This window comes from Oncorhynchus keta, chromosome 19 (assembly GCF_023373465.1).
Source record: "Oncorhynchus keta strain PuntledgeMale-10-30-2019 chromosome 19, Oket_V2, whole genome shotgun sequence".
NCBI classification, from domain to species: domain Eukaryota; kingdom Metazoa; phylum Chordata; class Actinopteri; order Salmoniformes; family Salmonidae; genus Oncorhynchus; species Oncorhynchus keta.
The window spans coordinates 51,783,246-51,810,313 of NC_068439.1; the positions used below are offsets into that span (position 1 = coordinate 51,783,246).

General features: G+C 43.3%; 3 protein-coding genes across 15 annotated transcripts in view; 1 reads left to right on the forward strand and 2 right to left on the reverse strand.

The window, feature by feature from the left end:
- Nucleotides 1-11,434, reverse strand: part of LOC118398449 (frizzled-3-like) — a 29,905-nt gene extending 18,471 nt beyond the window's left edge. Inside the window, exons 1-2 of one of the 3 annotated variants that reach the window (XM_035793782.2) lie at nucleotides 11,032-11,434; nucleotides 9,553-10,159 (exon numbers count right to left, since the gene is read on the reverse strand). In XM_035793782.2, the coding sequence (XP_035649675.1) occupies nucleotides 9,553-9,846 (294 nt within the window). In that variant the 5' untranslated portion in view covers nucleotides 9,847-10,159; nucleotides 11,032-11,434. The remainder of the gene's footprint in view (nucleotides 1-9,552; nucleotides 10,160-11,031) is intronic. The other 2 variants (XM_035793785.2, XM_035793784.2) reach the window with 2 other exon arrangements.
- A 188-nt stretch (nucleotides 11,435-11,622) lies between these two features.
- On the forward strand, nucleotides 11,623-16,434 carry fbxo16 (F-box protein 16). Of its 3 annotated transcripts, none has more exons than XM_035793788.2 (8): nucleotides 11,623-11,678; nucleotides 12,058-12,241; nucleotides 12,314-12,349; nucleotides 12,755-12,961; nucleotides 13,058-13,222; nucleotides 13,294-13,556; nucleotides 13,829-13,922; nucleotides 14,458-16,434. In XM_035793788.2, exons 2-8 carry the CDS (start codon nucleotides 12,092-12,094, stop codon nucleotides 14,704-14,706), a joined length of 1,164 nt encoding a protein of 387 aa, XP_035649681.1. In that variant the 5' UTR covers nucleotides 11,623-11,678; nucleotides 12,058-12,091; the 3' UTR covers nucleotides 14,707-16,434. The 3 variants fall into 3 exon arrangements, with proteins under 3 accessions (XP_035649681.1, XP_052326714.1, XP_035649680.1); XM_052470754.1 differs by having other exon boundaries at nucleotides 12,058-12,235; XM_035793787.2 differs by lacking the exon at nucleotides 11,623-11,678 and adding an exon at nucleotides 11,679-11,824.
- Nucleotides 16,432-27,068, reverse strand: part of fam49a (family with sequence similarity 49 member A) — a 28,103-nt gene continuing 17,466 nt past the window's right edge. For 5 of the 9 annotated variants that reach the window (XM_035793796.2, XM_035793800.2, XM_035793797.2 and 2 more), the window contains 10 exons: nucleotides 24,173-24,252; nucleotides 22,435-22,556; nucleotides 22,109-22,214; nucleotides 21,281-21,417; nucleotides 21,036-21,113; nucleotides 20,624-20,740; nucleotides 20,382-20,461; nucleotides 20,111-20,237; nucleotides 19,850-19,920; nucleotides 16,432-19,512 (listed from right to left, as the gene is read on the reverse strand). In XM_035793796.2, coding sequence (XP_035649689.1) covers nucleotides 19,449-19,512; nucleotides 19,850-19,920; nucleotides 20,111-20,237; nucleotides 20,382-20,461; nucleotides 20,624-20,740; nucleotides 21,036-21,113; nucleotides 21,281-21,417; nucleotides 22,109-22,214; nucleotides 22,435-22,556; nucleotides 24,173-24,242 — 972 coding nt within the window. In that variant the 5' untranslated portion in view covers nucleotides 24,243-24,252 and the 3' untranslated portion in view covers nucleotides 16,432-19,448. Of the gene's footprint in view, nucleotides 19,513-19,849; nucleotides 19,921-20,110; nucleotides 20,238-20,381; nucleotides 20,462-20,623; nucleotides 20,741-21,035; nucleotides 21,114-21,280; nucleotides 21,418-22,108; nucleotides 22,215-22,434; nucleotides 22,557-23,896; nucleotides 23,977-24,172; nucleotides 24,253-27,068 lie in introns of all 9 variants that reach the window. The other 4 variants (XM_035793793.2, XM_035793790.2, XM_035793794.2 and 1 more) reach the window with 2 other exon arrangements.

Consider the following 27,068-nt stretch of genomic DNA (forward strand, 5'->3'; position numbering starts at 1 on the left):
TGACAGTTGGAACATAGGGCTCAGGCAGACGTCTGAGATGACTGACATCCTCTGGACAAAATATTGAATGCAGTAAAAAAATATATATATATATCCACACATACAGTATTTGAGTTTATAGATGTACAGGAAAGCACGGCAGAGCAAATGCCACGCGTCCTCATCATCACCAGGGGAATTATTTTGTATTTTGTGTAGGTTTTACTGTGTTTGGTGACTTACTACTGCATCTGTACAAGGCTTTTTTCTTGTTTATGTGTATTTTAGTAGATTGGTTCACTTCCACACCTGTCAAAAACAGTCAAAGCAATCAGTTGTGAATAAATGGACCGCCTGCAGACACAAGGCCCAAAACATTCTCGCTTGAGGCGACGGTAAGAAACACAGAATGAAATAGAGTGTATTATAGGATCTCTATGGGGAAGAACTTCCTTCATAGCAACCAATCGGTAAATGCCTGTTACCCCAACCCTCGAGCATTCCTTTTCATTAAACCAAGATCTTATGACACACCTGGCACCATCTTCCTAATCAAATCTTTGAGATCAAACAAGCAGGCAAACACATCCACGTTGATCTGATCTGTATAGAATCAAACAGGGTGGCACCCTTCCCTCGCCTTCGCCAGCCTCCAGTCCGGTGACATGCATTATCTCATCAGAACCCTGTCGTGGTGCATTACATGGTGTATTACACACACAGACAGGACAGGGATGATTTAACTTCAAGTGGATATGCATCTGGGGTTTGCCTTTCTTCTGCTCTCTGCCTCCGCACTTCCAAGGCAGATGTGTGCTCTAGTACGAGATCAATGTATGGTACAGCATGTGTGCGTGTGTGTGTGTGCGTGTTAGAGGGTTGAATATTTTCCCGGTATTTTACAGATGTTCCATCCTGAGAATGAATCGCGTTTCTCCCGGGCAGCCCGGTATTTCCCGCCAAAACCGAAAGTGTGGTTCAAAAGCATTACAATTCATATAAATAGGTTTATGTCTGGATTTGATTAGAACTTTGATAAAAACAAAATTAAAGTCTGATGCTACCTGAGCCTGATGAACCATACATGAAATACATTTTATGAGACCTATATTAAAAACATTGTATGAGCCCTAGCACAAAAAAAGCACACATGCCGTTATCCAATACATATATGATATAGGCTACTGCACATTTAGCACTACAGAAAAACAGAAAAGCCCATAGATGTAACTAGGTATATGTTCTCTTGGTGAAATAAATGAAACTAGCTCCACTAGGCTAATATTTCTCAGTGTGGACTGCGTTACTGTACTGTGTTGTATTATACTGTATTATATGTACTGGAATAACGTGTTCAAACCATGATAAACACAGGGAGAGATTCTGTGATTCTGGTGCAGCACATGAGGCCTACAATGTTACAAGTATAGGCCACCAAATTTGACTTTAATTTTGAAATATAATAGGGCCTATTTGTATAATTAGTAGGCTGGCACATATAGCTTTCATAATATTTCCCCTAATGTTATTAGCCTTCCTCCTCTTTCCCTCTCTATTGTTGCTTTATTCATTCCTCGCTTCCAAACGTGAAATGAAATACGTTTTGTTGTCCTTGTCTTTAGAAGTTGAATGACATCCATCAATAATGTAGGACTAGAATAAGAAGCAGAAGGATTTCACTTCTCTTCGTGAAGACTGAAGTGTTATGGGGTCTGAATAAATAACTGCTGTAGCCTTCCGCCATCGAGCGGTCGCTCTTCTTTCAAACTACCGGTGAGTTCTATTGGGCTGCTGTATTTCACATTCAGCAAACAAAGCGCTTTCGTCCCTCTTCGAATAGTCTATTGGTAGAAGAAATGCAAACAAAAATGTGGTCTAGCTTTTCTTGCATGGGACTCCAAGAGCTAAGGAGCATTTTTTTAAAGGAGAGAGGCCAGCAGATTACGTGCGTATTGCGCAAGAGACAGAGGCTATTAAGTTAGAAGCTTACTATGCATAACCCATCATTAATTAGCTGAATATAAGACTAATACTGCATTGAATGTATTACCTGAAGGAGGTGGGCTACAACATCTGTACATAGGGCTATATATCAATCTAGAACAGGATTATCTATTTTGGATGCAATCTGAATGATGGAGAGAGAGAAAGACTGTGAGAGAGTGTGTGCACACTGATTTAAAGCAACGGTATTCAAGTTAAAACTCTGCAGCTGCAATATAAAAACAATTATTTTTACAATTAAAAAAAGAAGGTGACCCCCGAAAGCCAGACGGCGATGGGTAAATTAGACACACATTCACTCTTTATATTACTGACTCTGCTGCAGCAAATGCAGGCCTACCTGTGACAAGAATAAAAGTTACCAAGATGAGACGATAGGCCTACATGCATTGTGAGCTGCGCTCCATACTGAGATGGGCTGTCTGTCCTCACCCTGAGCGTTGATGATTCATCATGCAGAGGCCGTAGAGAAGACAGATTTAGACTTCACATATCATTTACCAGTTCCATTTCACACCATGCTGTTCATATACATAACGTATTATAATTTACTGGTTTCTCGCACTTATTTATCCTGGGAAAAGGGAGTGTTTTTTGGCGCTAAATCCCAGTAACCGGTTCCGCCATTGAACCCTAGTGTGTGTGTGTGTGTGTGTGTGTATGTCTATCTTTATCCACATGGCAGCCCAAACAAATGTAAGACGTCTTGTCTTGTGTGCTCTGGAACAGAACAGTGGATTATGGTAACTTAGTCACATTAGAAACAGCTGCTGTGTGTCTGCCAGAGGTTGGCTGTGTGTGTGTGTGTGTGTGTGTGTGTGTGTGTGTGTGTGTGTGTGTGTGTGTGTGTGTGTGTGTGTGTGTGTGTGTGTGTGTGTGTGTGTGTGTGGTGTGTGGGTGGTGTGTGGTGGGTGGGTGTGTGTGGTGTGTGTGGGTGGGTGGGTGTGTGTGGGGTGTGTGTGTGTGTGTGGTGTGGGTGTGTGTGGGTGGGTGTGTGGTGGGTGGGTGTGTGTGGGTGTGTGGTGGGTGGGTGGGTGTGGGTGTGCGTGGGTGTGTGTGGTGTGTGTGGTGTGTGTGTGTGTGGGTGGGTGTGTGTGGTGTGTGTGTGTGTGTGTGTGGGTGTGCGTGCGTACGCACTGCGGAGATTGGTCTGCTTTTGCCCCAGAGCCCCCTCACTCCACTGTTACTATGTAAGTGGCTCAAGCGTGTAATACATACAATTCTGTCAAATGCTGTTCTAGCCCTGAGGATAAGTATGATAATGCAATTTCAACTCGCTGTAATGTGATTATGTATTTATGGGGGTAGTTAAGAGATTTTGGATCTCCAAAAAAGTGGTCAAATTATATGAAGCCATCTGGAAAAGGCTGCCCTCAAAAATACATAAATTAAAAAACAAATTGCTACTTTGAGGATTGTGTGTGTGTGATATTTGTCTTATGTCTATTTCATGACCGGTCCGGTAAAGCTTATTTTTGACTCAAATTAAATCACTGATAAGAGAATTAATGACAGATCAATCAACAATGTACTGTATCTACACAGACAGCTGATCTGAGTGATATACTACTATTAAATATCTGGAAGAAGTCTCACAATTTACTGGATTTATCTTCTATTCCCATCTATCCCTCCATCAATCCACTCCCGCGTTCTCCTCTTTCCCTCTCTGCTCCTTCCTTCCTCCCCCCTCTGCTCAATTCTCTGCATTTCTACCCTGACTGCCAGGGCAACGGCTGATGCACCAACAGACGGAGGGACTAGTTTAAGGATGGGGCCGTGGTGTGTTCGGCAGGGGTCAGAGGGCGGCGAGCGGGGACCACCTCCTGAGAGCCACAGAAAGCTTGCCCCTTTGTTAACGACACAATTGGGACCTGTTTCCCAGGCAACCGTGCAGTGTACCTCGCATGGGGGAAGGGGAGGGAGCGAAGGACAAAAGACTGAGATATGGCAGAGGAGAGAAAGGGAGAGAAGGATGGGCCACCTCCTCCTTCAGCTAGCCGGCCGTGTTATTCACATTACTGTTTATTAACCACACACACCAGTTGTTGTTGAGAAAGAGAGAGAGAAAGACAAAGACAAAGACAAAGAGGGAGAGGGAGAGAGAGAGAGAGAGAGAGAGAGAGAGAGAGAGAGAGAGAGAGAGAGAGAGAGAGAGAGAGAGAGAGAGAGAGAGAGAGAGAGAGAGAGAGAGAGAGAGAGGGAGAGAGAGAGAGAAAGAGAGAAAGAAAGAGAGATTCCATTCAGTCCGGAGCTTATAAACAGCATGTTTGACATTAAATAAAACAGAGGTCTATTGTGGGTTTGGGTCAGAGTGAGCTGGGTTTATCAGACCATAACATGTATCGTACATCCCTCGCTAGCTCCTAGCCATGTGTTATCTACATACTGTGCACGTGTGTCTGACGGTCATCAGAGACCTCAGTCAGCCTTTTATATGAATTTACAGCGGACGGATGGAGTTTCTGTTTTATATACCACAGAAACCTTATCTGTAGAGGTTACACATGTCAAACACTGACAAAAGGCATAAAATGGGGGAATGATTCATTATAATAATTAAACTATTATTTGTTCATTATTGTTTCATAAATATTACAGCCATACTGTACCAATAGATGCAATAATCTATTGGTAAAAGGCAAGACCTCGCTTTGTGCACAGGGGCATTGTCATGCGGAAACAAGAAAGGGCCTTCCCCAAACTGTTGCCACAAAGTTGGAAACACAGAATCGCCTAGAATGTCATTGTATGCTGTAGCTTTTAGATTTCCGTTCACTGGAACTATGGGGCCTAGACCGAACCCTGAAAAACAGCCCCAGACCATTATTCCTCTTCCACCAAACTTTACAGTTGGCACTATGCATTGGGGCAGGTAGCGTTTTCCCAGCATCCGCCCAACCCAGATTCATCCATCGGACTGCCAGATGGTGAAGCATGATTCATCACTCCAGAGAATGCATTTCCTCTGCTCCAAGAGTCCAATGGCGGCGAGCTTTACACCACTCCAACCAATGCTTGGCATTGCAAATGTTGACCTTAGGCTTGTGTGCGGCTGCTTGGCCATGGAAACCCATTTCATGAAGCCCCCGACCTACAGTTCTTGGGCTGACGCTGCTTCCAGAGGCAGTTCGGAACGCGATAGTGAGTGTTGCAACTGAGAACAGACGTTTTTTACGCTCTATGCGCTTCAGCACTCTGTGATCCCTATCTGTGAGCTTGTGTGGCCTACCACTTCATGGCTGAGCCGTTGTTGCTCCTAGACTTATCCACTTCACAATAACAGCACTTACAGCTCTAGCAGGGCAAACATTTGATGAACTGACTTGTTGGAAAGGTGGTATCCTATGACGGTGCCACATTGAAAGACACTGAGCTCTCCAGTAGGGCCATTCTACTGTCAATGTTTGTCTATGGAGATTGGATGGCTGTGTGCCCGGTTTTATACACCTGTCAACAACAGGTGTGGCTGAAATAGCTGAATCCACTAATTTGAAGAGGTGTCCACATACTTATGTATATATAGTGTATCTATCTATCTATCTCCTTTCTCTTTCTACCCATGCCAGTCAGATCTATGGAGTGATACTAGTTCCATCAGAAATTGAATCTTAAATGAGTAAATTCATATGACATTTCTGGTGGCACTAATATCACTCCATACAGATGTACCACCGAAGCTCCCTCTCTTAGCAAGCACAGAAGATGGCACAGAAATAGCAGATTCCCAATCTTCAGGCTGCTGTCCCACTTCAGCAGTGGGGTTATACTGAGGTCAGTCACAGCCACAACAATCCCCAACGACTGACTGACTGACTGGGAGCTTATTTTGAGAGGTGTAATTTGTGCACCAAATGGTCAGCTACCACAGAGCCAGAAAACAGAAACCAAACTGAAAAACACTATACTGGAGGATGATTAAATGAGGGTTGGGGTTTGGGGGATGTAGATACTGAGTGTTTTTTACTCTAGAGGCAAGGGCTAGCCAGTTATGCTACAAATATCCCAGCCCCAACCTCACTTAGAAGGAAAAGACATGAAGATCTTTAAAAGGCACACCACTTCTGAGGGTTTTCTCTCCAGACAGGGATGAAAGGAAGCCATTGGTTCTCGTCCAAGTCACAATTTCTCCACGCTACAAGCCATTCATCATCATTATCATGGCTATTGGGTGGACCTAATTCCCTTTCAAATCAACTGTCAATCCTCATTTGGCTTTTTCTCTTCTTAAAGCCTGTGGTATTCTCCCATGGACCGGTCGGCAATGCCAAGGCTAGTATAAAGAGACAACATGGACATAGAGATAGAGAGGCGTTTTGGAGCCGCAGTCTTCCTCATCTATTGGGATTCGTGTGTTTTTCCAAACATCAAACTAGCTTTTGAATGCGCTAACAGAGACACGCTGGTGAAAGCATGTCTAATCAAACTGAACTGTTGTCTCTAACCAAAAGCCTTAGTTTAGTGCACATTCAAACTAAACAAGTGTAAAAAACAAAACCTGGGCTAAAAGAAATAACAGTGAAGATACATTCATCTGGTTTATAAGGCAAGTCAACACTGCTAACTGGTTCACATCGAGGGTAGTTTTTGTGTATTTATTTTACAGCCAAATAATAATAACTGCTTTGGGTTATGAACAGCAACTGATTAAACCCCTACAACTGAGGTCGGGATCTCAGGAATACTTTGGGAATACTACAGGGAATGGCACGGGAATGTGATGGGATATTTAAAAGGGATAAGCTGGGTTCACTTAGTGCAGATGGGATGTAGTGCCTCTCTCTATCTCCCGAGGCCAGGGCACATTCAGAGCAGAGTTTACTTACATAACTCCCACATATCCCTTGCTCTCTCTCTCTCTTTCTCTCTCTCCCTCTCTGCCTCCTCCATCTCAGTCCCCTAATAGTAGAATAGGAACAAGTGGGCGGACAGGGCTCAGCATTCAGTATCATCCCCTCCATTGCCCCTCTGAGTGGGCAGAGCAGGGCAGATAGAAGTGGGTAGTGGTGGAGAGTGGGGTTGGGTGGCATGGAGCATTGGGTGGATGGATCAGATGGATGGATGGGGGGGGTGGAAAGGCAAGGAAGCAACCTGCTAAGTACTGGATAGATGAATCTACATAGATAGATATACATGCCACTAGATTCACCTAACGAGGCAATGCAGCTGTTCTCTGATTGAGTTCAAATGCCAACAATCAAGCTTGTAAAGAGGATCACTCAACAGTCAAAAGCAAGAACACAGGGTAGCCTTGTGATTAGAGTGTTGGACTAGTTATCGGAAGGTTGCAAGTTCAAACCCCCGAGCCGACAAGGTACAAATCTGTCGTTCTGCCCCTGAACAGGCAGTTAACCCACTGTTCCTAGGCCGTCATTGAAAATAAGAATTTGTTCTTAACTGACTTGCCTGGTAAAATAAAATAAAACATTATAGCCGCCAGCTCTGTGTGTGCGTACAGGGCATTAGGAAAGTATTCAGACCACTTCACATTTTGTTACGTTACAGCCTTATTCTAAAAAATATCTTTTTTTAAATAATTTTTTTAATCGCTCATCAATCTTCACACAATACCCCGTAATGACAAAGCAAAAAACAGGTTTTTAGAAATGTCTGCAAATGTACAGCCTCGAGCCTTCTTGGGTATGACGCGACAAGCTTGGCACACCTGTAGTGAGCAAGACACAGGAGATGATCATGGACAAAAGGAAAAGGAGGGAGAAACACGCCCATTCACATCGATGGGGAGGTAGTGGAGCGGGTCGAGAGTTCCTTGGTGTCGACATCACCAAAAAACTATCATGGTCCAAACACACCAAGACAGTTGTGAAGAGGGACACCTTTTCCCCCTCAGGAGACTGAAAAGATTTGTCATTCTTCTTTGTAGATCCTCTCAAGTTCTGTCAGGTTGGATGGGGAGCGTCGCTGCACAGCTATTTTTAGGTCTCTCCAGAGATGTGCGATCGGGTTCAAGTCCGGGCTCTGGCTGGGCCACTCAAGGACATTCAGAGACTTGTCACTAAAGCCACTCCTGCGTTGTCTTGGCTGTGTGCTTAAGGTCGTTGTCCTGTTTGAAGGTGAACCTTCGCCCCAGTCTGAGGTCCTGAGTGCTCTGGAGCAGGTTTTCATTAAGGATCTCTCAGTACTTTGCTCCATTCATCTTTCCCTTGATCCTGACTAGTCTCCTAGTACCTGCGGCTGAAAAACATCCCCACAGCATTATGCTGCCTTCACTGTACCTGGCACCATTAATCTTGGTTTCAAACTTGGTTTCATCTTGTTTCTCATGGTTTCTCATGGTCTGAGAGTCTTTAGGTGCCTTTTGGCAAACTCCAACTGGGGTGTCATGTGCCTTTTACTGAGGAGTGGCTTCCATCTGGCCACTCTACCATAAATGCCTGATTGGTGGAGTGTTGCAGAGAAGGTTGTCCTTCTGGAAGGATCTCCCATCTTCACATCTCTGGAGCATCGGGTTCTTGATCACCTCCCTGACCAAGGCCCTTCTCCCCCGATTGCTCAGTTTGTCCGGGTCTTGGTGGTTCCAAACTTCTTCCATTTAAGAATGATGGAGGCCACTGTGTTCTTGGGGACCTTCAATGCTGAAGAAAAAAATTGTACCCTTCTCCAGATCTAAAATGGATCTAAAAAATCCATTTTAGAATGAGGCTGTAACGTAACAAAATGTGGAACAAGAGAAGGGGGTCTGAATAATTTCCGAATGCACTGTATGTGTGAGTGTGTTACAGCTCCGTAGATACCGGAATTAGAACAATAAACATTGGTAAATAACGCACTGTACAGGCAGCTTAATCCGGCAGCGGCTGGAATCCAACATCGTATCATGAACAGGACTGTTAATTCACTTCACTTCAGCAGAGTGGATCTAGATCCTAGCCAAATGTTAAGCCCACGAAGCAAAGCCTGTTACATAAAATGGGTTTTTATAGTCTTTAAAGCAGAAATGACTTTGAAATCGTCTCTAGTTGCTGTTGGCTTGTCTGTCACAGCAGAAACAGCGGGTTGCTGCAGCAGATTAGACCACCACACAATTCATTTCACAGAGTCATTTAATAATTGATGGTTTTAAAAATGGCCCCAAAAGAAATGTTAAAAGTTAATTTATCACATAATGTTTTTGTAATATATTCTCAGTCCCCTGGGCTAGAGGAGCCGACTAAAAGTAGGCTACCACTTTGATATTATCAACATTACCGGTTATCCCATTATCCATGGTAGCACTGTCTGCTACTGTTACGATGTCCATGGGGCAGACAGACCATAGAGTCTGCCACAGATAAGGACAGTACAGTTGCAGCATGTGTCTCTTCATCCAGACACATTATATATATATTTTGTTCACCTTTATTAAACTGGGCAAGTCAGTTAAGAACAAATTCGTATTTACAATGACGGCCTACCCCGGCCAAACCTGGACAACGCTTGGCCAATTGTGCGCCGCCCTACGGGACTCCCAATCACGGCCGGATGTGATACAGCCTGGAAATGAGAGAAAGAGAGAGAGCAAGAGAGAGAGAGAGAGCAAGACATGAAAAATAGTGAGTCAGTGTTTACCTCCATGGCGAGCGCGGCGGTCTGCTGGTCGTAGTGGTTGAGGAGATTGGGCATGAAGGTGGAGTTATAGGGCAGGCCCTGACACATGCGCAGGGTGATAGGTTCACAGGTGAACATGCTGTGGCTCCCAGCAGCAGACTCCATGGGGATGGCTTCTACCACCACTGCTGGAGCCATCAGCATGGACACACACAGCACCAACAGGAGCCCCATGGTCCCCGCAGGCAGGGGCAAGGACAGGGGTAAGGAGGGACCCAGGCTGGACACAGGGACAGTCCGAATGATCACCCTCATTCACAAAGGTTGGCGCAAGAGAGAGAGCTCACGCGTGGTACAGGTAATTGACAGTCAGGGGAGAGACTGGTCCTGTTCCTGGTCTCAGAGAGTGACAGTCTGTGTGCGTGGGTATAATCCAAGATGGACGCCATGGCTGAGGCTGGCTGTTTCCATCTCCCTCTTGAGTCACAGGAGCTCCATCACCTGAGCATGAGTCCTGGCGTTGGGTGTTGGACCACTTCTCACCAGGTCGCTGTGCTTATACACAGAATATGAACAATGATTAGGATCAGAGAGTGGTTCCCTGCAATAAGTGTAGATGTCAAGGGATCTGGAGGGAGAATAGAGAGGGGAGATAATAAATGTTTACAAAATGTAAACAATTGCAAATGTGACTACAATTAATGATGCATCTTAACACAATATTTTAAGAGGCACATTATGAGAAATTATGCTTTATAATCTATTCATGGGGATTATAATCTGGTATGTGGGTGGATATTGAATGAGTGAATTAGTGCACCAATTATATTTATGTAGTAGCTTAACGGCACCATACTAGTAAAGTTATAGCAATGTGTATTATATATTGTCTCTCTAAATACGCACACACCCTGTTGCAAGATAATTATTCGCCAGAACCTATTTTCCACAGCATCCATTACCACTAACAGACCATGCACTTTCAAATATGACACGTAAAACAACCCCGAAACATTTCAAACATTATGTGACATTTCACAATTGAATATACTGGTAGTGGCTTGCACTGTAGGCAAATGATTGTGCGTAATAACATTTACTGGCGTCTTCGGCAGGATTGTTGCGCATTACATGCTTAGAACCATGTTACAAAACTACCGGTAAATAGACACAACAGTGATGACATGAAACTATAGTAGTATATATATGTCAAAGGCAGCTGGTCACTCCTCCGACAGCGCCTAATGGATAAACACATTTTATCCGACAAAAATAAACATTTTATGAAGCAGAACAAAAGATGACGGTTGGGCTACCTTCATCTCAACTGATACTGACCGTATGGTGACTAGTCGACCTAAACTGAATCTCTCCAGACTTATCCCGATGATTTAACGTTACTACGATCCAGCCGTGTTGCCAATACATGTGTCCGCAATTCTGTAACAGAAAATATCTAGGGGAGTGCCAGAAATATATCATAAAATAAGACGATTTTACCTTTCTCTCGGGAAGATTAATTCACGTGTAGGGGTCTTCGCCGCTCCTCGAGGCCGTAACAATGAGTGAATAGCCCACTCCTCTCCTGCTCCCCTCTCTCCCTCTCTCCCTCCTCCTCACCCAGCAGGTTTTACAACCGATGTCCTCGAAGAGCGAGAGCGCGCATTAAACACAGACGCGCAGCCAACTGAACTCAAATGCTTGCCTTTTCAGTTTTGAAATTACAAAATGATTTGTTTGAATGAGGTTCACACGTGTGCGCACTGAAGCCCTACATCTACAAGGAATAAAATACAAATGGAAAGACGTGAGAAAAATGTGGAGAATATAGGCTATGAAGTCATCAAACTCCCTGAATGGCAACATGTGTTGCAAACTAGACAAAACCGTATCGTGTGTGCAACATGCTCTGCGTGATTTGCAACATTGTGAACGGTGACATTGTACCCACTGAAACCACATGCATGCCGCACCTTGTGTGTGCGGATTGCATTTCGGTGGCAACAGCGCCACCCTTGTGTGTCAAGCGGTGTTTGCGTCGCTCATGTCGTTGCTCTTGACTACGCAAAGCGGCGACGGTGACAACGTTGGGTGGAGAAGGAGAGGGGGAGGTGCACCCCACAGTACACCCATTACTATGGAAACAGGTAAACTGTACGAGCGCTTGAAGAACAAAGTGACATGTACTGGTAATCCTATGGACAAGATACGAATACGTAACACTGAGGATTCGTGATTGGGATGATAACTATGCTTGCTTGCTTCATGCATCATAGGCCGGAGGAGATTGATGGTAGGACTTTTCCACTAGTCTCGTGGACCATCCACATCTGTAATATAGGGAAAGCAGAGCTAGTAATAGTACAGGTATCTTATGTAGGTTTTATGTGACTGTTCATTGACTGACTAGGACTGCTTGGGCTACTCTGATTTAATGAGTGAATAACGCAAATAAATACACATGCGATAGCCCTAGCCAATGACGATTCCCTTCAGGTGATGCAGTCTTCTTCTCCCTCCACACAGATCTGACTTGTTGCGGATTTGTAGCAGCTGAAAAATGTCCTTTGCACCGAGGACCTCACTAACCTCGGCCAAGATGACCTCACTAACCTCGGCCAAGATGACCTCACGAACCTCGGCCAAGATGCAGACCAAAATGAGTGCCTGGACACCTCTTAACCACCAGCTGTCTAATAACAATGTAAAGGTGACTCTAATCTTTATAATAATCCAGTTTTAATGTAATATTCTACTTAGATTAAACACCTCTCTTCTTTAGGTGTTTGAAGAGCGAAGAAACCTGCTGGGAAAATGGGTAAGTGGGCCTCTAAAAATTGGAAGGTAAAATTGATAAATTGATAATTGATAAAATATGATCAATTATCATAGGTTAGACATACAGCAATGCAGCCAGAACCACATAAGCAATCCTTTTACAGCCTTCAATTCTACTTTATTTACCCCCATCTGAAGAAGGTGCTTGTTTGGGGGTGGCAGGTTGCCTAGTGATTAGAGCATTGGGCCAGTAACCAAAAGGTTGCTGGATCAAATCCCCAAGCTGACAAGATTAAAAAATCTGTCATTCTGCCCCTGAACAAGGCAGTTAACCCACTCAATATAAATACGAATGTTCTTAACTGACTTGCCTAATTAAATTAAAAAATAAATTACAGTATACATCACTTAAGATCAGCTGATGCCATCCCTGTGTGTCTGTTAGTTTGACAAGTGGAGCGACGGCCAGAGGAAGGCGGTTCTACAGGACTTTTTCTCGCGGTGTTCAGTGGGCCAGCTGCGTTTCCTCCGTCAGAACCTGACCAAGAGGGTTCCAGAAGAGAACCTAGACTTCACCTCTGTCCTGCCCAGAGTTCTCTCTCTCTATGTCTTCTCTTTCCTCGACCCCAGGAGTCTTTGCAGGTGTGCACAGGTAGGTACAGTAGGGAGGGAGGCACCACATTACAACACTTAAATGTGTGACATGTCCTGGCCCATTTTAGCGGTACCTGTGTACCTGTGTTGGCAGGTGAGTTGGCACTGGAAGGGTATAGTTGAGTTGGACCAGCAATGGATGCCCAAGTGTCTTAAACTGGGCTGGTGCATCAACTTTGCTCCCACACCATTTGAACATGGGGTCTGGAAGAGACACTACATAGAGACCGTACTGGAGCTCCACATCGGCAAACCTAAGGTGAGTGACTGGAGGCCTGGACAGTGTATACAACTACCTGCACGGAACAGACACCATTTCTGTGTGTTCAGACTCTATCACAGCAGGAGTTCATTGTCCCCGAGGTGATGTCCATAAACAGTGTGACATTTGACCAATCAGAGAGCTTCCTCAGAGAGGTGCGATCCGCACGCCCCGTCCAGCAAGAGAGGAGCGGTGGCGGCACCACGAGGTGGTCATCAGGGTCCCAGCTGAAGGGGCTACCCCCGTGGAGGGGTGCAGACAGACACCCCACTGACACCGTGCGATTCAATTATCTGGAAAATCTGGACCCCATAGAGCACGCCCACCAAGCGTAAGACCACTTCCTCTAGTATGTAGTTAGTTAGTATGTGTGTGTGTGTGTGTGTGTGTGTGTGTGGTAAAAAGTACATCAGTCTTGAAATACAAAGCATTTACCAAACCAATGCATTCGTTCCCAAATGAAAGCACAGTCAACTCTTATTTGCCCCTGAGGCTATAAATAAAGTATAATATTGAATTGACCAATCAGACATCGGTTAAATCAGCCTATGAATTCCAATGTAACTTTACCTGGTGTTCCAGTGACAATGGTCTGTTTTCCAGAAAAGTGAAGAGCAGAGGGTTCTTCAACACGTACAATGAAAATAAGAAAGAGTTGTCTGCATTCAATTATAAACTGCGCAAGGCAAAGTCATTGGTAAGCACCTCTCATCAGAATATGACCCGTCTGAAGACCCTGTCTTGGATAACAGCCAAGGGAATGCTTAGAATTCCCAGGAGACACACACCAAGAGACATAATGCATATTGAACAGACTTCACATGGAAATTCATGTAAATGCGTTACCCAGGGGGACTCTCTCTCTGTGTGTGTGTGTGTGTGTGTGTGTGTGTGTGTGTGTGTGTGTGTGTGTGTGTGTGTGTGTGTGTGTGAGAGAGAGAGAGTGAGGACAAAAACGCTGTTGCTGCTTCAGGGGAGGAGGAGGAGAGAGAGAACACTGTCATTGAACATTCTAAGTTTTTCCGTTTACAGAAATACCACACATTTTATCAGACGAAATACCAAACTAAAAGAGAAAACACACCGAAATATATTGTTACAGAATACAATAAGAGGACTTCACATACCGTGTCATCTTGCAACTTAGACACAGATTGGGACAATACGGACAGTATAACATGTAGGCATGCATCAAAATATACATCGTTTGCATCTGTTCTTCTCCCTCTTAGATGTTCCTGTCCTTGGACCTGACTCCAGGTTCGGGTTCTGGAGCAGGACAGCAGAAGCAGAACCGGTTCCGCCCCCAATGGGCCACACAGAGCCTAGAGTACCCTGTCACCAAGTCAACAGCCAAGAGCCTGTCGCGGTCGAGCCAATGGAACGCTGGGATACGACCTGGTCCTGTGAGGCCAGCGGTGCCCAGGCTCAGTCAGGAAGGACTGAGAGCATCAAATGAGGACAAACAGGAGTACTCCTAGTTAGAAACATCTTTCCCTCCCTTCCTTCCTCCTTGTCTTCTTTCCTACTTTCCTTAAATCTGTCCATCGCACAGGACACACAGGACCACGCCTAGTAAGACAATAGATGACCAATCCTTTCGATGTACATTCTTGTTTGAACTAACAGAATGAGCTCTCCATCAAAAAGGAAACTTGTGTCCAAGCAAACACGTGACATTACATTCTTACTCAATGAATGCTTTCTTTCACTGCGTGAATGTTCTGTATCATGTATGATGTATAATTGACTTACATGGTTTGAGGTTTCAGCAGCACCACTGTTTGAGGGACATCCTTGGAGGATACAAGCTTCCAGTGGGGGATCAGACGAGTGAACTATATCGCCACCCTGTGGAGCACGTTAGTACTGTAGCACAAACAGAACGCAGCAGCGGTGCTCAACTGGAGTCTGACCAATGTTCCCTCTAGTTTTTTGTTTTGTTTTGGGGGGGGGGGCTGAGGCTGTACCCATACGGGTTTTAGACAATGGCCCAAATAGGTGACTGAAAATTGCCTTGGGTTGCATGATGCAAGAAACCCCTTTACAAATGAAAATTAATTATTACCATACAGAGAATTAGACAATGTACGCTACCCCTCTGCCTATTGGCTTATTTGCATATTCAAGCCTGTCTCAAAATACAACTCTGCTCCTTTAAGACAAGCTTTTTACCGGACTGACTTTTCAAAGACATGTTGAAATGTAGCCTACACGTTTTGTGCTCTTGTAGGAAGCTGGAACTCCCCATTGCTGACCTATACTTATCTATAACTGAGCTAATAACGCGCTAACTAGCAAAGAATATCAAGAAGTGTGCACACGGGCGGCTCAGATCTGAAAAGCGCATTCACTCTACTCCATGCACTCTGGCTACAACAAAATCAGACTCAATCTTGTAAAATGAGGTTTGTTGCATTGAAAAGGGGCTGATATGTTGATTCGATCACAAAAAAAAAAACGTTGATCTATACATTGCAAACTAATTGGGCGAACTCAGTGAAGTTCAATCTCATGCATTTCTTCTGCGCGGCAGTCCTGGAGGAAATGCGCGCAGTTTAGAAGGAACATTGGTCGAGTGGTTAGAAATCTGTCGCGGGTGTCTGACTAAATAAAATGGTTGTTTTGGGGTGATGAATAAAAGACTCCAGTCTGCACTTAAACTACGAAAGCCAGGTAAAGGTTGTAGAAATCATTTAAACAAATGTATCTCAATATCGAGCTATTCAGCAGATTTGGTTGATTTTGTAGTCTCAAACCAGTTAGCATACACACGTTTATCAATCACGGGTCAAATTAGTATTGACAATAGAACATGTGGGAACGTTGTTACCTTGTCATATACATTGCTACATCAATATAGCGTTACAAATACTTCTCCAGGTGGCTTTTTTTAGTTCTAATATTGGGTTGCGACCGAGACAACGGGTACCAATTTGGGTCCGGAGGCAAAAGCAGTTGAGAAGCACTGGTATACAATACAGAGGACGTACAGTACTGATAACAGTACTATACATGCTGAAGTAGTGACAATCAGAAGAGAAGCCGTTCAACCAAACAGTACTGGGAAGATGGAACTGAGAAGTGTACTCTTGATTTTACATCAAATCATGACGTACATTTCCACTAAGTTGAATTATGACAAGAACACAATCATTTCATGTTTGGTATGGAACAATGTCAATAAAATATTCATGACAACAAACCCAGGTGCAGAAAATGTACCAGTTTAATTCTCGGTTCACACATCCATTCAATATAAAGCAAAAGCCATTTATAAGAAACATTGAACCAACGTTCCAAACCATTAAAAAGTATTGTCAGTTAAAGCAAATCCAACTACTATTCAAATATCTCAATACAGCTTGCATACACACAATAATAATAATAATAATAACATGTATTGTGCTGAAGACATTGTGTAGTTCAATAGTGACAGAAATCTTTTTTTTGGAATTAAATCTTTGAAACATCCTCAGTATATGGCTGTATGGTGCACATTTAGCTTGACATTTCGGACAGGTCCACCACGTACAGTATTCATCCATTGCATATATACATTGCATCCATCACACAAAAAGTATGGCTCACACTTGTCAAAGTGCATTATGGATCACCAGACAATATATAGAAAATAAACAATTAACATGAATGTCAAAATCCATGGAGGTTAATGACCTGTTTTTTTTCTTAAACGTTTGTTAGTAGCATTGTATGTTATCACGATGAGTAATGTTAGAGATACAGAGATGCATTGGAGTAAGGATTTTATTGAAGCTTGGATGGACAAACAGATATTCACTGTGTGGATTTTAAAACTCTATAATAGCCCTTCGTCTCATTTCACATTAACACTGTAGATCCTAATAATTTACTGTATAATTAAATACACTTAATTCATAATTCTCTGAGGTTGGTGACTATTGCTGACTTCGTGACAAGAAGAGGCACAAGACAGGCTACTTCAGTCTAGCATAAAAGCCCATTAACGGTCGTAGGGTTGTGGGTTTCTCTAATAAGGAAAATATGAACGGGACACATTTGTAAAAGCTTGGCCATTGTTTAGTAGCCCGAGTGCCCGTCTGTGCCATCATGCCAACTCCCTGACACTCATTGTCAAGTGAAATGTTTGGCTTGACAATGACCTCATGCGAGTTGGCATGAGCACAAACCCATCTGGGACCAGGCTAATTGTTTGCATGCTGCTCAACATGACATAGGCCAATTAGGCTGCGTTAACACAAGCAGACCAAATCTAATCTTTTTACACTAATTGGTCTTTTGACCAATCAGCTCTTTTGCCAATAATTGAGCAAAACATCAGAATTGGGCTGCCTGTGTAAACAGCCATAGTCTAAAATGGTTTCATCTCTGCATTTCCCCATCATAAAAAAAGCTTCAATTCCACATGCGTCTGGACAGACAGGATCGAGACAGCAGCACAACAAGTTAACGCAGATTTTCTTCCAAGTCATTAAAAAAAAAAAAAACAATAACAAGCGATTGTCTGACCTTTACCAAACAACCGTTTCTCCAATTCCATAGAACACCACACATTTCCAGAACAAAAACCACTCACAATCCTGACATTTTGTAGGTAACTTTCCAATATCATTCTCCTGTTAATAATTAGATTAATATTATTTACCACTGAACCAAGTCAAAAAGATAGATACCAGTGTATACATGCTGAATGAGCTTTGAGAATACTCTTATAATGCCCCTTTGGTCAATGTTCATTAGCATGAAACAATGCTGCACACACACAAAAACTACTCAAAAAAGGGCAACACAAGTTACACAGGGGTCAACACCAGTCTGAAATTGACATATTTAATCAATCATCAAACCAAGATATGGAGTGTAGATTTAATCTTGGGAGTGCCTCCAAACAAAATCAGTGACACAAATATATTTGCACATTCGGATGCAAGTAAGAGTACAGGAGTGAGCGACAAGGCCGTATTCTACAGAATGGTACTTTGTGTGTACTGAAATGATGACTGCTGTGAGTACATTTTTAGAGATTTATTTTTCACCCTACCAGAAGTGACCGTCTTGAAGTGTGACCGCAGCCCAATTCTCGGCCCGTCTTCTCGAAGTGCGCACTCGCTCACACCCCTTCATAGAATGGACAGGTGTGGGAACTCCCTCGAGTCTAGTCAACGCTTACACCAACGGTGAGGGAACGAGTACACTTCAGGTAGGAGGACAGAGAATGGGACCACAGTCAGACGGAGGCGTCACTCGTCCCTAAGAGGATAAAGGAGAACAACTAGGAGAAAAGGCTCACCAGAATCACCGCTATCCTACTACCAGAGTAGAGATCTCAAAAAAAAGGAAGGAATTGTTTTTGCCTCTGTGTGTCACTTCAAAAATAACCATGACTTAATTTGTATTGAAAGCTGCTTCTTTGAGCAATGGACCGTTAGATACAAAAAGGAACACACCTGATACATGAAAAATAAAGAAAACTAAATATACTGTATCCTCATCCTCCTGCCACACAGGCTCAAACATATGGTTGATTGGTTTATTTCTTATGGCACCGTCACTTCCTTGCCAACGAAGCACAACCACCAACTTACCGAAACCACTTCAAATGAAAGCCATCACACCCCCCCGATAAATTCCAAACCAACCTCTAGTCCCTACAGGCACTCCTGTAGATCTGATAGGTTTGAACAATCTTCCCCATGCCTTCTGATAGACTAGGTGGAATTTGCGCCATATTGCTTACACCCATCCAATCATCCCGATCTACAGAGATGGATAGGGATTGGGTAGCATGGTCTCAGAGGTCAGTTTGTGCCGTCTTGCCAACATTGAACCACCACAGGCGTTAGGAAGACAGCGCAAAGTGATCTGGGACCCGGTTCGACATCAATTCGGAATTCAGCTTCTGTTGACAACAAACCACCAATGAAGCTCCTTTCATTTGCCCGCTCCCTCATAGGAACCAACCGGAGTGCTTGTTTCTTCAAGTGCTGCTTGCCAAGCTTTGTAAGGCTGAAAGGTATATCCACAATTTGTGCTTCAACAAAAATTACAGTATAGCCAACTCATTTTTCAAAGTAAAAGGTACATGTTCTATATGTTTCAGTAAGTTGGAGGGAATGACTATGTAAATACACAAGTATTAACATCCAGTCTTTTAAATTATGTAAACATATACATCTTTTTTTTTTTAGGTCAGTACATTGATCCTCTTCCGATAGAAATGTTACTGAAGCATCGTTCGGATGTTTTTTGGAGTGGACTCGTCATTCAGGTGTTTTGTGGTGAACCTGGAAGAGAGAGCAGACTAAAGTGAAGCAGGCAATGGGACTGAAACACCTCTGAAACATCTCGGTGGCAGCTGTTTTCAGACTTTTCTATCAAAATATGCCATGTTAATTAAGGTCGTCTAAAAAAGACACAAGGAGTCACATGGACTGTTCGCTGCATTGCAGAGAAAACGCTTCCAACCAAAGAGCACCGACCATACCGTCGTCAAAAACTGTTAGGAGCATTCTTACCAAGGCGCCATTTCTAAATCATTTGGTGTTCAGAAACTGTAGTAAGGTCAGACATGACCCCTCTCCCCCTCAGAGAAGTACTAAACTGAGGCGAGGAGAGACTTACTTGAGGGCGTTCAGGAGACCTTCAACGTTATCTGCTGGTTGTTCTTTCAGGACCTTTATGCATCCCTTCATCTGATGAGAAACAAAAAAAACTACATTTAAACCTTGAAAAACAGGTTTAAAGCATTCAAAGAAAAAAACCCACCAACATTTCCCATTGACGCGATTTAGACGAAAGAGCGAAATTACGCATGCTAACATTAGAGTAAGATTGGGCCTTCAGGGTATTATAGAATCAGTATATATTAGAGGTGGTGCTGACGTCGATCTTGGAGGACTTGTTGAAGGCTCCGTTGGGATGGACGTGGTCGTACAGGATGATGACCCCAACCATCACTCTCATACAGAACAGGAGCGTGTCCTCACTGTTGAACCTGCTCGTGTAGTCTCTGGAGAGAGAAAGACATCGACACACACTATTCAATTAAAAGTACACGTTGAACCGTGTTTAATAGTGGCATCCATAAACATACTGTCGCTCTGGATATATTTTCCCTGGAATGTCGCGCTGCTAGAATGTCAAGTCAACTCACGGTGTCTCCAGCATGACTTTACAGACGCTGGCCATGGTGCTGAGAACGTCAGTGGTGTTTTCCAGGGGTAATGTCTTATTCTGGGGGGGGGGGTTAGGAATAGAACAAGGTTACTATAAACAACATAACACCAACTTGCCTCAAAACAGACCGAACAGTGCTGCTATCAAATTAAACACAAACCTGACCATCAAATTGTATCACCGAGCAGCAAACAAAGGGGGAAAGGACTAGTCTCTTACCTCGGTTACGAAGTTTGTCGTAGCTGTGCTTAAGGTCTTCAGCATGGGCGTCGCCTCGGCGTAGAACAGTGACATTCTGTTGGCCATCTCATTGTTGACCTCGCTCTCGATATCCAACTAGAGACAAGACAGGCGTAAAAAAGACAGTCAGGCTCAACGTCTGATCCTTCTTTAGCGTCAAGGCAGAGGAGACTGGATGGCAACGACAAAGGAGTTCAGAGACTGCGAACCAGCCCCCCCCAAAATACAGATTAGCTATTCTGTCACATTGGATCTAAAATAGAAATGACTAGGGACGCAAAACTCTGGTAACTTCCCCAAAATTGACAAGTTTTTCAGAAATCCCAGTTGCAGGATTGGGGAAGTTACAGGATTTTTGCAACCCTAGATAGGACAACACTTTCTGACTCACATTCATGTTGTTTATCCTGTTTCGACTGATTGTCCTCCTGTAATAACTGAAGTCATTCTGAATAGCAGGAATTCTCATCTGAAAGACAGAACAATCATTCAGTACCAACATAAACAATATAGGAAGTCTTTACCGGAGGGAATAAAACAGGTACAAAACTTTGCACTTTCACAGAAATGATGTGTGTTTAATAAAAAAAAAAGTGTGGTTTGATGATGTATTGTTCCAATAGCAGCCAGTCCGACCTTGAGTTCGTCGAAGCGCAGGGTGAAGTGGAGGATCTCAGCAAACTGTTTGGCCAGAGCCTGCTCCTTCTCCAGGTGCTGGGTTGGGGTGTAGGGGGGACACGTCAGGGACTCCAGCAGGCCCTGGAGAGCCTTCTCTACAGGAGCAGAAACACAGATATTACATTACATGAGTGAGGTTTTAAACATGCCAGGCTCTCCAGCAGGCTACACATGGCCCCCACGACACAACCAGGAGAACGAGGCTAGGTTGTTAAAAAAAATACTTTCTCAAATGTGAATAAGACTACACTTAAAAAAATACATGCTCCTGAACTTTGGTGAATTCTACGTATTTTCTTTACCTCCCGCTTTGGGTTGATGTACCAACGTGTAGCTTATGTGTATATATTTTTTGTGGAATTACGGTTTTTACCTCAATTAGCCACGAAATCCCTAGGTTGAAAGCAACTGTTTTTCTAGAAGCTGTGCCATTCACTAAAATGCTTCCCCGCAATGGCCGGCACCCTAGCAATTCAAGTTTAACCAATGAGCTTTAGCCCCTCGCCATACGAGTGACAGCTAGCAAGAGGCACATCATGGAGCCACAGCAAAGCGAGAGAGCAACGACGTGTCAGCACTTGTGTGACGCAGTACATCGGGGGACGGACACTTTTAGCTCTACTTTGAGAACTATTTGGCTAAAAAGTACACAAAAGTAGCAGAGAATCCCCTTTAAGATAACAGTACAGCACCGTCACCAAATTGGATTGATTGGCTTTTGATAGAGATTCCAAAATGTCACCCCCCTCTGCGCTTCTTCGTGAAGGAATTGAATGTTGCACTGACCTAGTCTCAGGGAGAAACCGTAGAACTTTTTGAGCCTTATGACCAAGGGGCAGACGGAGTTCCAGGCTCTCTCCTGTAGGAGCATGTCATTGGGGTTCTGAATGGCCTGGGGACACACAGACACAATGGTTAAATATACATCTATATGGGATATATAAATAATAAAATAACAGGTCCGGGAATTGGAAGTCATTAAGATCATTAACAGAACGATATATGTATAGGTTTGTTTCAGTTTGTGTGTGTACTGAATATGAATAGCCTATGTCTGTGTGTGTGTGTGTGTGTGTGTGTGAGAGAGAGCATTATCCAGTAGATATACATACATCTCGTATCTCCTGTCCTGCTCCCTTGTAGGCCTGTAGGCCAGAGAGGATGCTCTCAGAGTCCTGGAGCACAGTGTTCACCTGGTTCCATACCTCCCTCTCACAGTCTGTAGGCTGCGCATCTGCCACACAACAACAGTTAGCCTGGCTAGCTAACGGGCAGCACAGACAAAACACTGTGCATGAAACTTCATACACATTCTGACACTTTGGTTTTTAATGATCATGTGACGAGGCAAACGGTACGTTTACAGGAATTGGGGACGCTCCAGTGTGTACGACTGTCGGTTTGTCGAAAACAAATCACGTACGTATAGGCCACTTTCCTCGCGTCGTAAGACAACTTCTAAAAAATTAATAGAATTAAATCAATTTAATCAGGGAATTATATTAAAAAATCAAAAACATTCAGCAAGCCCGACAGACATGAAACTCTAGAATCAGAGCTAGACTCAATCTACAGCATGACGAGACAAAGCAAGGCCACTGTGGTGAAACAGGTGAGCGGCAAGGTCTCTTACGGTATTAAAGCAGCATGGCCTGCTCCTCCCTACCAAGCTACAGCAGACGGAAGACTTACAGCTCTGCTCTCTAGATGGTTAGCTTTTCAAAAGCAAACCCATGGCATTTTCCTATAAGCTGCAGCTAACAGTCAGTAGCCTACAATATATTCAGACAAAAGGCTAAATGTAGAACATTAGTTACAACACTAACTGTGGGGAGTATTTGCGTTATAAAGAAAAACATTCCCCTCCTTCCCTTCCTCTATGGTAGATAAAAAATAAATAAAAAAGAGTGATGTTGCCATGACAACAAGGGATGAATAAGGTTAGCACTAAGGAATATGCTTGGTGTGAGTGTGTCCCCCCCCATGTGTGACTAAGCTAAAAACAGGATATTTGAATATGTTAAAACAGTTCAGCTGTTGTGTCTGACCTACATTATGTGTAGGAAGAGGGCAAGGCGATGAAGCAATGGAGATTCATGTTGCATGCGTTCATTGGTTTACGACCACTACGCTCGTTTCGACTGCATCTGGGCCTAGTCTAAGTCTTCTACTAGCGGGACAAGCATAGACCAATAGGAGGTCGGGACGTATTAAACATCCAGTACGAGAAGATCTTTCTAGAATGAGTCATTCGCTGGCATGAGACATTATGAGGAAGATGACATGGTGCAGCTTTTAAACAGATATTGCATGGTTAGATGATAGACAATAGGCAAGCCATGGGCTGTTCTAGGAGCAGAGGGACTATGAAGCATGCTGGTAGGTTAGTAAAAGAAGAAAGGGGTCAGAGACAATTCCGGTTCATTTCAGCCAATGGAAGAAAAACAAATTACAAAAATAATTCTAATTGAAAGCGAATTGAAATTGTCCCAAAACCCTGGTTAGTAAAGCTCTACAGAAGTGAAGAGTGTAGAGAAGGTAGAAGAACCCAGGCCAGGCAAAAGCTGTGCTCACTTTCAAAGTCAAGGAAAAAGTTTGGCCCCTGCTCGAGCTCAGTGCAAGTGAGCACTTTTAACAGATTCCCCATTTGGTTTCTGAAAGAGAGAAAAGCGAGAGAAGAAAGGGAGGTGGGTGGCGTGTTAGAGAGATCGAGACAGAAACAGACATCGCCACAGCTTTCGGTCCAGGAGTGACCCATAGATACAAACCACCTGCTTACTGACGGACTATGGGGAAGAGTTTCATGGTTACAGCATCCTGTCAAACTCCTGCACACTCCTTCAGACTTACTTTCAAAGTCCAGGAAAAAATGTGGATAGTTCTCTATTTCCCTTGTTAGGACTTTTAGAAGATTACCCATTCCAGCAAACCTGATCAAAAATGAAAAGAATGATTAAAAAAAAAAGGTAAAAATCATTTTAGATGCATTTAGAATATACTTACAATTCAATGTGTCAAATTATTCAAGAGAACCTTGACTGTACTAAAAACATTCAGTGATTTAAACATTTATTTCTAATCCCCTTTGAACACATTTCACAGTACTATGTAGTACAACAGAGGTCGTTTCAACTCGTTTCTGTCCTTTATATAGACTGATAACCACAGCGACAACATTTTGGGTAAAGTGAAAGTCACTAAATCTCAGAGGCCTAACTGGTAAAGTGGTTCTCTCACACAGACACTCAAGAGTGAAAACAATATTTTAGAGGCCGCCGTCAAACATTCCAGTCCATTAGCATTCTCTCACCAGTGTGTGTGTTACAGTTTAAGTGGGGTGTTTTCTACGCCAGCTATTCGGAATCGCAACCCACATTTTACAATGGGTCGCGAGTCTGGGCAATCTTCTCATTTTCTTTTTAAATATAGACTCCAGTCTGAATTTAAACAACTTAAACCAGGTTTTTGAATCATTTAATCTCTGAAATGTTTTTCTTCAATCACATTCATTTAAATATAGGAGCTATTATTAGCAGTGCTATTTTGGTGTTTGAAGCCTCAAAACGAGAGTTTATTAACATTCAAGAATATGCGCAAAGTGTTGACAATGAGGTGGGCATGTTTTTCCCTTGTCGACACATAATTGCTACATTTACTATCAATATAGCACAACAAAAAAAACATGTTTTCCAGATTGTATTTTGCCAATTCTTTATCACAACGCAAATATTTGGTCTCGACTGTGACAGCCTGGTTCAACCAGAGGCAAAACCAGTCGAGAACCACTACTCCACATCAAGATATATTGATGTGATTTAGTTGTGGGTTAGGCGTTTATGGACTCCATGTACTAGGCCTGTGTAATGAAATAACACAGTGGCTCCTCTATGTCTCACAGTGTGTGAGGTGTGTGTGTATTGAGGAGGCCTGACGATACTTAAACCAGATCTTCAGGTCAGGCATTTAGACGATGAAGTCCTCGCTCTTCTTCAGGATTGGTGGGTCCCCCGTGGGACGGCTGAGCTAACGTAGGCTAATGCGGTTAGCATGAGGTTGTAAGTAACAAAAACATTTCCCAGAATATAGACATGTCTGATTTTGGCAGAAAGCTTAAACTCTTAATCTAAACTGCACTGTCCAATTTACAGTAGATATTAGTGAAAGAAAAACAATGCTATTTGAGGAGAGTGCAGCGTTATGAACTTAAATGTATTAATAAACTATTTAAGCACATTTTGAACAGAAATACAATGGCTCATTGGATCAGTCTAAAACTTTGCACATACAATGCTGCCGTCTAGTGGCCAAAATCTAAATTGCACATGGTCTGGAATCATACATTATGGCCTCGTTCTTGCAATTCAAAGATGTGTTTTCTTTTACCAGATCTAATGTGTTATATTCTCCTACATTAATTTAACATTTACACAAAATTCAAGTTTTTCCTTCCAAATGGAATCATGAATATGCATATCCTTGCTCCAGGACCTGAGCTACAGGCAGTTAGATTTGAGTTTGGTCATTTAAGGTGAAAATTGAAAAAGGAAAAAAAGGGGCAGATCCTTTTATTAAGAGCTCAGTCTTGTTAAATCAATAGGAAAGGGGTGCATGTCTTAAAAACACCAGTTGAGACACTCTTTAAACCATTTCATTGGGGACGAGGTGGTAATCATTTCCAGAGGATAGGCGACTAAGCACTGCTTTCCGGGTGGTCACTATAACATAATTACACACCAGGCTAGGTACATCAGAGGCTAGTGAGCATGATTATCATTAAGAGAGGTTGATCTAATGCGTGGTGGTTCCCAACAAGGTGTACCAGGTCCCCTGGGGGTAATGCAGTCACGGCTGGACCAAACAGAAGGGGGAGGGAGTGAATGATCAGGATGATCAGGCCCGTTGGTCCATAAGCTAAGGGTGTTAGTAAAACTGATAGGAATGTCTACGTACTATTTAGTAGGCCATATCCAGGTGTTTAGTTGTAGAGAACTCACACACAGTACAGTGATATATTAAATGTAGCTTTTTCCAGATCCCAGACAGTAACTATTAGGTTGGCGACACAAAGACCCACTGTTACAGTGTGTTCTGCACATGATCATCACACTGGACGTCTCCCACATTGCATCTCTTTTACTGGAAAGCGCTTCAAAGTGATCGGCTAACACTTAAGAATGCATTATGTAAGTCGACAAGTCAAATCAACCCGTTTCAGAATCTTCAGCCACTCGCATACTCCTGAGAATGGAATCCAGTTTATTCCACTTCATTTGAGGTGTGCACCACCTTCGCATCACTTTTGCCCACTAGGGGCTGCTGTTGGCTCATGTTGCTTATTCCCAGCGCTTCATTGAATGTCCTGGATCAGTCGACGACTACGGGGTTTGTTTCTCTCGTTTCATAACTTCTGCATACAGCAGTTCCAGATAGAGCTGTATGGTTTTCAGGCTTTTGCTCCAGCCCAGCACTAACACCACAAATTCAGCTAACCGTGGTCTCTAGAATAGAGACCAACAATTCAGTTGAATCAGGGTGATAGTATAAAAGCCTCAAGTGGGAGATCAACTGCAGTTGTCAAAGTTCCAGACCGTGTCCCAAAGGGCACTGTATTCCCTACACGTTGCGGCACTATTTTGGACCAGAGCCTCAAGGTCCCTAGTCAAAAGTAGTGCACTACACAGGACATTGGGTGCCATTTGGGAAGCGGCCCAATGTAGCTGTGTGGAGAAGAGAGGAGAATGTGGAA